Source organism: Bolinopsis microptera, chromosome 12, assembly GCF_026151205.1.
Source record: "Bolinopsis microptera isolate Bmic1 chromosome 12, MBARI_Bmic_1.0, whole genome shotgun sequence".
NCBI lineage: Eukaryota > Metazoa > Ctenophora > Tentaculata > Lobata > Bolinopsidae > Bolinopsis > Bolinopsis microptera.
The window spans coordinates 5,059,529-5,071,739 of NC_087083.1; the positions used below are offsets into that span (position 1 = coordinate 5,059,529).

The window sequence follows — 12,211 nt, forward strand, 5'->3', positions numbered from 1 at the left end:
GAAAGATCTTGGAGTTTTAACTTCTTCAGATTTGAAATGGTCGAAACATATTAAAAGTTGTATTAGTAAAGCAAACAGTATGATTGCATGGGTTACAAGGAATCTCATTATAAGAGAAATTAATGTTATGAGAAATGTTTATAAAACTATAATAAGACCCCACTTGGAGTATTGTGCTCAGTTGTGGTCTCCACCTGCCTGCCATGGGAATTGGGCTACTATCATTGAACTGGAAAATGTCCAGAGAAGGTTCACACGCCTTATTGATGATATTGGAACACTTCCTTACAGTGAAAGGTTGGATGCCTTACAGATTACAACACTCGCAGAGAGACGGGTTAGAGGAGATTTGATTGAAGCCTACAAAATTGTAAATGGATTGGTTGAGTATGGAAAAGATATTTTCAATTTAAGTAGATCGGGAGATAAAATTGTTAGCACTAAATCTAACAATATTGATAGAAATATTAAAACCTTGTCTAATAATTTTTTATCAGAGCGTGTTATCAGCTTTTGGAATAAATTGCCATCTTTTGTTAGAAATTCAGTGTCTGTTATTGATTTTAAAATTAATCTAGAAGAATTTAAAAAGACTAATAATTTAGTAGACACAGGCAATTTTTGGGAAGTGTCAAATATAGTTTTAGCAAAAATAGAGGGTGTAAATTATATCGAAAAGAAGAAGCAACAAGTCCAATATTTATATAAAAATCCTCGTGTTGCCAAGAGAAAGGGAATAAATATCTCATGAATTTGTTTTTTATTTATTTATTTTTAAATTAACGGTTTTTAACTTTTTAAACTTTTTTATATGTAAATAAATTATGACAATTATGTTAGTTATAGAATTTGTTTGTTTTTTAATGACGAAGGCTGTGAAATGTTCACAGTTCTGATAATGAGGAAATCAGAAAGAATGTTTAAAACTAGTGATGATGTTTATGTCATTATTCTTAATCTAATCTTAATCTAATCTAATCTGTAAAACAAAATACTTTATTACATAATAGAATAACTTTACCACCAAATTAAACCAATTCCAAATAAATACCTAATAACTAAACATTATAAATACTTACCGATTGGACGGTAGTGTGCTGCCAATGTTCCACTCCTCCCCAGTCCAATCGGTTATCCTCCTTTGCTTGTCATTGCTAGAAAAGGTAAACACGGTTAGAAGTATTCTGTCACGAAAGAGAGAGAAAAGTGTGAACAGTAATAACAGTACCAATGTGGTAGGAAACCAGGGCTCATGCTGCCGCTGAGCTAAAGCAGTAGAGGGGATGGCGGCTTCTCTAGGATCTAACACGTCCTGAAGCAGACCAACACTATGTCCCAACGCACTGGTGTTGGGATGTCTGCCCCCGGTGCCTGTCCGGGTCAATAAAGCAGTCAAGCATCATGTATGTTATGTTGAGCATTCTCAACCAACAAATGTGGGAACTCCCACGAAAGACCAAAACAGATCTGAAGAGACACTTAACAACATTGGAAAAATAGACTTCAATTTGTTTATATAATTTATAAAGCGTATATTATTGCCCACGTTAAGGGGCCTGTTAATAATTTGTTAAATTATTAGCTATTTTAGATTTAATAATAATAAAATTCATGTGAACGGGTTATATTATTTCCACATTTTGTTAAATAAATTAACAATCAACATGAGACTAATTCTTTATATATATATATAAAGAATTAGTCTCCCCTAATATATATATTAGGGGTTGTTTACAACAAATTTTAACCGGTATTCGGTAACCCTCACCCCTTCGTAATCAGTTGTACACATAGCTATTTTTCAAATATTATGCACATACTATCACAATGACCCTATATAACAAGAATTTCGTCGCGGTAAGTATCTTTTATAACACATTAGATAGTGACAATACCGAACCTGCTCGATAATGTAAACAAAAGTATACTTGTAAGCCTCATTTCACCCTCTCAAAAGGTGGTTAGCCTCATTCTCATCTCGAATATTTAAAGCTTAGATCTCGATCAAGTATAATCACTATGGATTATACTTGCAACTTGGATATCTTGGACGTAACATGAGAAAGTTCTTTTTTGAAAGTGATGTGGCTAATTCGTTAGCCTAATGACCAGGGTCTGCTATGCGTGTAATTAATTAACACATAACTGGCATCAAGCGCGAAAATTTACCCCTTCTATATATATAATTATAGGGGAGTGGTCTATAGTGAAACAAATTTTTTTAGTGAAACAAATTAAAAATTTTATCCTTTATTTTACAATCATAATATAATAATATTTATAAGCCTCCGTTTTGAAAGTTTTAAATTTTAATATTATATTCCCATTTCTATTTAAAATTCAATTTAATGTATAGTGAGGTTGAAAACTATAGACCAATATCCCTTACTTGTTTAGTCATGAAAGTTTTTGAGCGCATTGTTAAACGTAAACTGCTTTCTTTGACAAGTACCCTTCTTGATCCCAGGCAGCATGGTTTTCTAGAGCACAAGTCATGCACAACCAATATGGTTGACTTTTGTGATAGCCTGGCATTGTCTCTTAACGAAAACATTATCAATCATGTTGTGTATTTTGATTTTGCTAAGGCATTTGATTCTGTAAATCATGATATCCTTCTTCATAAGCTAAAGACCTTATATAACATTGATGGTACACTTCTCAAATTTCTTACCAATTACCTTCAAGGCCGTTACCAAAGAGTGGTTATTGGTAATGAGATGTCATCTACCCGGAAATGATGTTCATTTTTGGTATGTTTCGGACGAAGTATTAGGAAAGATTGAGGGATTAAATTATGCTACTAATAAAGAGAAGCACAATGAATATCTTGTGTGTCATCCTCATGTTGCTAAGAAACGCTTTATTAACTTACATAGTAGTGGAAAGTATGTAAATTAGATTCATTTTATCTTGGTTGTTTAGGCCAATAGATTTAATCGCATATAATCTTGATGGCTCTCCTCTTGTGTATGTAGAGTTAGAAAAAGATCTTGGAGTCGATGTTACTCCTAAGCTAAGTTGGAATAGTCAGTGCGACAGAATTTATACTAAGGCCTGCCAACAACTTGGTATGGTCAGAAGAGATGGCCATATTGTCATTGATCAGAAACGTCGCCGGGCGCTTTATCTCTCCCTGGTTCGTAGCCAATTCGAAAATTGTTCCATAATCTGGCGCCCTTGTAATAAATCACTTAGTGATAAATTAGAAAGTCTCCAAAAGAGAGCTATTAAATGGATTCTGTCTGAAGAGGGCCGCAGTTATCCACCTGAGCAATATGTCAAAAAGTGCAAGCTTGTCGACATTCTCCCTTTGGCTCAAAAGTTTGACTTGAATGATCTTATTTTTTTCCACAAAGTTCTTAACAATTTAATTCCTGTATCGCTGCCTCACTATCTCTCTTTATATCAGGGCACTTCTCGACTAAGACGTTGCCACCTCGACAGTCTGTCTATTGTGTCATCAATTTTACCTAAGTTAAGTCAGAATTCACACACCACATGTACCTCAAATAGCCCACTAGCAAAATCATTTTTCTACAGAACCCATATACTGTGGAATGGACTCCCTTTACAGGTAAGACAGATTGTGTCTACTAGTCTTTTCAAAGCTGAGGTCACTAAGCATCTATGGAAATGTTTATTGGATAGTGAAACAACAGTCTAGCCTAGTCTCTTTGCTCCCCATATTATTAATATTTTTGTTTTATTAACTTTTGTATCTACCTTCCTATACTTTCAACATCATATCACACTTCACCCGCACACCTTCTCACACATTAATGACCATTTCAGACCTGTATCTAATGTATCTGGAATTTGACGTATTGAAATACAAATTTTGACTCTATATCCACAGTTATTCACCATGGATTTGTTTGTTATTAAATAGTTTTTCATAAATTTTTGGATTTAGATTAATTCGATGTAATGGGTCCAAGTTACTGCGGACATAGTTCACTATGTGTTTACCGTGTTTGGGTGCCCATCATATTTTACAGATGGGGGCGATATTTTGAACGATTCTATTTTATATTCATCTATTGCTGTACTCTGTAAAATTTGAAAAGTATTTAATAAAAAAAAAAATAAGTCAATATCTGGCCGCTAAAGCCACGCAGTCTTGAAAACAGGATTGAATTGTTTATGATTATACGACAAATAGAAATAAATTTAAAACTATCCGTGGTTTTTTAAAATAAATTATAATCTTACCTAAATCCAAAGCTTTGTAAAATTTATTATTAGATCATAATATATCGTCAATTCTAAATATTTACAATGCAACATTTCATTAATCTACATACAAGCGTACTCCAGCCCCTGCACGCATCTATTCTTATGCGGCTCGGCTCAAGCCGCGCACGCACATATTATTTTATACTTTTTGCTTCCTAATAAATATTGTGTCAATGTGTACGTCTAAATGTTCATGTTTTGTGTAAACCGAATCCAATTGAGATTAGTGACAAGGATAAGGACCCAAGTGCCTGTACGGCTTTTTCGGACCCCTGTGGACCACTACTCTTTAAATCGCTCTACAACTATTGAACATTTATAACTGTTATATTATATATAATATATAACGTCATTTGACAATTATTATCATTAATCTACAATCTAACTGTCTTGCTGAGGGGGAGGAGTAAATGTTGGAACCCTGTTCTTGGGTTAATTAAATAACAAATAATACTCAATTATTATAAATACAAATTAGATGAATAAAGAGGTTATACAAATCTTGTGTCAAAAGTAACCTTGTTACTCTACAATGTACTCTCTTAAATAGTGAATGATTGATATGGTGTGACTCAGTAACTCACACTACTCTGCTCTGACTAATAGTTAAAACACATTTCAATACTAAACTAAACAATGTCTTTTTTACTATTAGATTAAACTACTATTAAATTAAAACTACTACTCCTGATGATGATGTTCTTCTTACTATATGAGGGACTTCTGAATGATGAGGACTTCAAGTAAAACTGGAACTGATAACTATAAAACAAAACCCTGGGGGAAAACTACCGTGAGTAAAGTGAAAGGTAATCCACGTGAAACTATAAATGAAAGTGAAAGAGGAAGCGGGAACTCCTAGGCTAAACTACTAAACTATAACTATAAACTACTTACCACTCTTTCCACGTCACAGAACACAGATAGTATCTGTCGACTGGAATCTGTGGGATCACTAAAACAACGTCACTCCTCTCCCTTCTGCTACGCTAGAGTCTGGAGTCGACAACGTCACTCCTCTCCCTTCTGCTACGCTAGAGTCTGGAGTCAACTAAACACTGGACACTCCTCTCTCTTCTGTTACTTCAACTAGAGTCTGGAGTCGAGCCTTGTCTGCCTTCTGGAGTCCCTTTACCCCAACACTGTATATACAATCACTGGAACTAAACCTTTGCTAAAGTGAGATACAGGGTTAGTAATATGAAGTACAAAAACAAGCTACAAATAGAATTAAGATTCTAACAGTAAACGCTTCACAAACTAAAATACTTACAGCATACAAAATTTAAAACCATCAACACGGTTATAGTTAATATCAAGGGCCAATTTGGTATACCTCTATTTCGTTGTAATATCTAGTATATCTTCACATCTTAATAATATAATGAAATACAATAGGATACATGTTTCGAGAAAGAAAGGTTGGTCCGATTATTAACAAAAGTAAACAAAAGTCCATCAGGGACTCCACGGAGTCGAAAAAGGTACACGGCTGCTGTCTGGTGCTGCTAGGCATTTATTGATCAAGATGTTTTATTGTATTGGTTTTTGATGATTCTATGTTCGTGAATAATCAAGTTCTAAGTGGGGGTATGAAGTGCTGCTTAAGATACTTCGTCATCTCATGTCCAGTATAATGAATAAGATAGTAAACAATACAGTTTCAGTAGTTGACCCATACAGTTAAGTCCGTCATAACTCACAATTGTTTAATCATCCGTCAATTGTCAAAGTCGTTGTGTGTTTAGTCGCTGAGTTAGCAGTAAGATAAGTTGTTACGCGCGCGCGCGTTTAATCCCGTCAACGTGAGATGTGACAATGAAAACGCTACAGAATTATTGTTTTCGTGCGTTACGTAGAATTTACTAGTGTGTAATACTGGTTAACACTGGGTGTACACTGAGTGTAAGTCGCTAAGTTTAATATACGAGCCGTTGAATATTTCCAATTTTGAGTGTATCGTGAGCATGTTTTACAGTGCAATTGTTCGGTACTAGTGTGTTTGAGTGTATATATATATATATCATCTGTATAGGAGAAGGAGCAGACTTTGTCATCAATGTAGCGCCGTCGGGCCACCTCATATATCCAAACCCGATTACTTATTCCCTACGATCTTTTTGCCTCGGCAATAGTAGGGAAAAAAATCCAATGAAAATCTGAGTAAAATTTATAAAAACACATAATAAACTAAAAATTCTGTGCAGCAGAAAATGCATGATCCCAGAGAATTCCCACCCATTTCCATGTCACGTGACAATGCACCGACTTTCACAAACGGCAAAGACATCCTAACTGAATTAGAAACCAGAATAAGGAACAAAAAAATGATCCATGATGTCATCTCAGGACCAGATGACGTCACAGAGTTCTTTGGTAGGGTGTTTCCTGAACTTCAGCGTCAGCACAATGTGGGACTAAACAAAACAATTGATTACAAGATGTGGGATGAGAGTGAGAACGAGATAACTATTGAGGAGGACCTTGATATTGTATCAGAGAATGAGAAGAAGTGGGATGTTTATGTGGGCGGCCCTGCTGCAATATTTGGAGCAGTGATACAAGCACAGAGCCATGAAGGAGGTAATGTTTTGTATGCACACGACGGAGTAAGAGGAATATCCAACTGGAAGGGGTCTGCAGGAACTTATATTATGCGGGAGGTTTGTCCACTGTATCATGCAGCTAATTACAATGCAGTGTATATAGGGTACCTAACGCTCCGTGATGCACTTCATCGCAGGGTTAACTTTACCGGGTACCTTCACAAGATCAAGACAGATGCAATGTGGGTGAACTTTAGAATCCATTACAGCTCACTGCTCCGAGATCCTGGACTACTGTTACTGTCTTTAAAGAATCAATGGAATGCGCTGAAAGACGTGGGCTTTTACATGCATGGAACAGCTCTTAATCCCATTCACAAAACTACTGCATACACCTCAATTCCCCATGCCAGACTGACCACTGTGATTCTGAAAAAGTTGAACCTACCCTATTCTGTACTCTACATGTCCAATGAGAGATCTATGTCTCTGGATGCAACACCTGGTAAAAAACAAACGAAAAAAAGTAAGTTTGTTGAAGGGAAGAAAAGAATGGAGGAAATAGTAGGAAGGGAAATGATTAAAGAAAGAGTTTTATCAAAACAAGAGACATTAGATCGGGGATATGATCCTGAGTATGTGTTTAACTTGACAGAGAGACCGGGAAGTGGGGCATTTCCCATGAGTATTGATGAAGATATGACACAAGATATTATCAGTGGTGGAGGTGAGGTGAGAAGTCAGAGCAGGCTGGTGAGTATCCTTGTTAAACCAGTGAGAGGTGGTGAGGACTGTCAGGTCACCAGAGTAAGGTGGGAGGACACTGTTACCGGCCAGATGTCTACCACAGTTGTTAACTCACTGATAACCTCACTGGGTCCCTCAATGACTACACTTAGATTACAACCAGGGAATAACCAGAGCTTGTTAGGGCGACTAACCAGGGTGTTTCAACCCTCAAACTTGATGGAGAAAATGATGTTAGCTACAGCAAACACCATGATATTCCTCATTAAGATAGATAAAACCAAAGTTCCTGACTTTCAGCTGAGCAAATTCCGAGATGACTATGGGTACGGTGATAAAAGGTGCCTCATGCTAGGTGAGCGAGAGGTGGACATCTCCGGAACACCCTATCACTTGTTTGCTATGCAGGCTTCAGGTGGGGGATTGTTCCCTTACCGACACTGCCATGCAGAAACAGCTCTAAACATTATCAACACAGTTTTCAGTCCTTCACTACAGCTCGATAGCCCCGGGATACAATATGAGATAATATCTGTGAGGACATGTTCCCGTGGTCTTACTGCTCAGAACTTCATGCGGCTCTCAGCTCCAGCTGCTAACATGGCCATGGTGTATGGGTTGGGAGGTATAGGTATGGGCACTATGGTCCCTAATGCTCTACTCCTCAAAGCTCTGATCACACAGAGAGGACTATTAGCTGAAGGAATGATCAGTGAAGACCAGTTTAGGGATAATCTGAAGATGGGTCAGTTTGATGTTTTACCACACTGGGAGGCTGAAAACCCTTTCTCTCGGGATTATTACAAGTTCTTTGATATGCGGAGTAGTCGAGCTGCTGCCAGACAACTGTTCAGATTTAATACCAGTTACAGTAGAAATATTCAGAAACAAGGATTTAAAGCTCAGCTTGTTTTACCTTTTATCAAACTTCTTAGGTTTAAGAGATAAGGTTAATCACGACATTTTGCTATAATATGTTGGTCCAACTCAGGCAATTTTAAGTCCACTTATTGGTTTTATTCGATTAATTTAATTTAATTTCAGAGTTTCATGTTCTACTATTTTATTTGTTGAAAAAAACAAGATAAATTGAAGCTGTATTTTTATATTTTTGAAAGTTTAAGCTTTTAAAATATTTTTTTGACGTCAGTGTTTATAATACAAAGGACATTATTTTAATCAGAATTAGGGTTATACTATGTAGTATGTATGTTATGTCCTTCGATTTTATCCATGATATTTTATATTAAAATAGTTATTGTAACCGGTAATATTTGCTTATTGTGTACATTTTTATACTTGAAGTTATAACGAATAATGTTTAACGTTTAGGCACATTTGGGAAATTTATAGAATATGTTATTTTTAAGTGTTTGATTTCTTAAATACTCATTCTACAATCTACAATAGCAGAACTAGAATTAAAACTAATACCGCTCTATTATACAAATTTTTATTTGATAACAGTGCAGTGATGAAAATTAATTGTTTTTTACCCTAGGTCAAGGCAATGGTGACGTAAAATGTTTAACGATTTCAAGGACTTCAGATATCAGAGTTTTAGGCAGCTTAAGAATGATTGTATCAAAGCAGACAACCTTTTCAATGATGGAATGTTTGGGGCTGACCATTTGTGTCTCGATATCAATGGAACTATGCAAAACAGAATACTTCAGTGGCTCCGGCCAAAGGTAAGCACAAGTTAAATAACAACTGTCATTTCAGTAAACTTAACCCACAAGTTCTCCTTTTGACCACCTTTGACCACATTTGACCACCTTTGACCACATTTGACCACCTTTAACCACCTTTAACCACCTTTAACCACCTTTTACCACATTTTCCCATCTTTTACCACTTTTTCCCTGCAGGAGATATACCCAGACCCACGACTAGGAGCAAGTGGACCAAGCAAGGGCAAGTTTAGTAGCCCTGCTGTCGTAGCCGCCATCACTGCTGTTGGTACACGTGCTCCTGTTAAAGAGTTCATTATGCCTAAGGTGGGGTTAATTAGTTAATTAGTCTTAATTGGTTAATTAGTCTTAATCGGTGTTATTACAGTGCTTACTGACAGTGATATTATGATAATACTAGAAAGCCCGTGGTAACAGGGACGAAGCTAGTAGTATTCTTTGAAAGAAAGTTTTAATCACATCAAAAAATATCCATCCCAACCGAAGATACAGCCGAATTAAATATAAAACACTTTAAACACAACGTAATTACCACAAAACCGATAAAAACGACGTTAAAACAATCTTTGCACGTGCATGTGTGCATTAAAACACCGTTGCTATGGAACGTTTTGGTTGTTATCTAAATTCCTATTTCTCATCTGATTTGCACGTGGGCGGTCGTACAAACGTACATACAGAAATAATTCTCTGAATTATAGTAGAGATATGTGTTGTTATTGTCTCAGTCACTGCATTATTGTATTAATAGTTTAATAACGATTGATGGTAAAATGCGTGATATTTTTTGTCGACTGACTGCATAAAAAACAGCTTTAATTTCCCAGTCACAATGACACATCTTTTTAGGACCAAGAATGGAACTCAGAAAAACCACAATTATATCGGGGAATATTCCACTTTCATTTCCACTACTTTGGTCAGTGGACGGATGTTGTTATCGATGACAGACTACCAACTCAGGTACGGTTAATTAATTTAATTAACTTAATTAACCTAATTAACTCAGGTACGGCTAACTTTAATTTCATAGAATGATCACTGTCCGCAAGGTTAAGTATGTATCCGAATCTCAACCGGCTCCAACTCAAGTTCACCTTGCTAATACATAAAATATTTACTGGAATTTGATTTGTAACGTCCTGTTAAACATGATAAGAAGTGGTAGGTAAAGTACCCTTCACAAGGCACCACGCCTCCTTTACAGGGCACCACGCCTCCTTTACAGGGCACCACGCCTCCTTTACAGGGCACCACGCCTCCTTTACAGGGCACCACGCCTCCTTAACAGGGCACCACGCCTCCTTCACAGGGCACCACGCCTCCTTTACAGGGCACCACGCCTCCTTTACAAGGCACCACGCCTCCTTTACAGGGCACCACGCCTCCTTTACAGGGCACCACGCCTCCTCTACAGGGCACCACGCCTCCTTTACAGGGCACCACGCCTCCTTCACAAGGCACCACGCCTCCTTCACAAGGCGCCAACCCTCCTATAACACTCCTTTAAACGTAGTCCAGCTGATATAACATGATATTTTTGAAAATGATCAATTTTATAATATGTCAACCCCATAATTATACGGCTTATCAGTGATTGGTTTCTGGCACCAATATGTAACCTTACACTGAAAATACTGTCCACATTCTCCACACTGCACAGGTGCGGAAATTAGAACTGTGGGCCTTTCAGCTTATTTTATTAACACCGTGAATCTGGGAATGTAACCTAGTGGCGTTCAGTTGCGTAAAATTAAGAAATGACGTCAAAATCGTTTGTTACTGCGAGTTATTTAAGTTCTCGCTGTAATTTGATAAGTTCTTTTTGCAACCTGACTTGAGATATTCTGCATATTATTCAAATAATACAATATCCTGGAAACTCAATTTAGTGTGTACACACTCGTGCGGAATAGAACGGGTTCTAACAAACCAATCATTTGTCAATAGTGATTTTCTTAATCAATAATTTTCTTAACTTATCTCCCTTACTGATTCGCCGATCACTAAATCGATTACTCAACTAATTTACCAATTACTCAACTAATTAACCAATTACTCACCTCCAGAAACACAAGTTAGTGTACACAAAATCGGAACATGACAACGAATTCTGGCCCTCTCTAGTTGAGAAGGCGTATGCAAAGTTACACGGCGGTTACAACGTTATTGATAGGATACCTGTAACGGATATTCTCAGTGATCTTACAGGTATTGTTTACAAGGTTTATATAGGGTTTAATAGGGTTTAATAGGGTTTAATAGGGTTTATCAGGTTTATTATTTTAAGGTTTATTAGGTTTATTAGGTTCTATCTGTTACAACAGGTGGTTTCAAATGTGGGATTATTTATTGTATTCGTAAGAATTTCGTATAAAGTTACAAAGCTAAATGCTAATCAATCTCTGTTTAGTCGACTCCTATTAAATGATAATTCCCAAGAATGTTAATAAAAATAAAATCTCAGTAAATTTAACTAAACTTAATATCTAAATTTAACTTAAAATCTGACGTTTAATTTTCACCAGGAGGTGTGAGTGAAGTGCTGGATCTAAACAAGCTGAGTTCAGCTGACACCTCAGCTGCTGATGAGTGGATGGGGTTCTTCAACATGGTGGAAGAGGCGCACGCTAGTAACACTATCTTCATCGCTACCAAATCCACTGTTAGTTCATATTCATTATCTTCGAATAATAACCCATTTTCAAAATCCAGCTTGAAAGTGGCTGAATTCAGCTCTTTGCAAATCCCTTTAGGATAGGGTCATATATACAACATCATTTAATTACTAATTAATTACTAATTAATTACTAATTAATTACTAATTAATTACTAATTAATTACTAATTAATTACTAATTAATTACTTACCAAGCCCCATTCTCAGGGTGTTGCTGTACAGGGACCGGACGGTGAGGATCAAACATTCTCAGATAATAACATCCTCGAAAATGGGCTCTACCCAATAGCTGAGAGCAAGAAGGTT

The 12,211-nt window shown here is 36.6% G+C and overlaps 2 protein-coding genes across 3 annotated transcripts in view; one reads left to right on the forward strand and one right to left on the reverse strand.

Moving 5' to 3' along the window:
* LOC134824197 (calpain-5-like) overlaps positions 1-12,211 on the forward strand; it is a 61,249-nt gene that overhangs the window by 29,687 nt on the left and 19,351 nt on the right. Inside the window, exons 2-7 of one of the 2 annotated variants that reach the window (XM_063835970.1) lie at positions 9,040-9,223; positions 9,404-9,532; positions 10,076-10,189; positions 11,296-11,437; positions 11,755-11,891; positions 12,113-12,208. In XM_063835970.1, coding sequence (XP_063692040.1) covers positions 9,056-9,223; positions 9,404-9,532; positions 10,076-10,189; positions 11,296-11,437; positions 11,755-11,891; positions 12,113-12,208 — 786 coding nt within the window. In that variant the 5' untranslated portion in view covers positions 9,040-9,055. Of the gene's footprint in view, positions 1-9,030; positions 9,224-9,403; positions 9,533-10,075; positions 10,190-11,295; positions 11,438-11,754; positions 11,892-12,112; positions 12,209-12,211 lie in introns of those variants that run through there. The other variant, XM_063835969.1, reaches the window with a different exon arrangement.
* The window catches only part of LOC134824198 (uncharacterized), a 33,578-nt gene that overhangs the window by 18,525 nt on the left and 2,842 nt on the right, over positions 1-12,211 (reverse strand). The window lies entirely within an intron of this gene.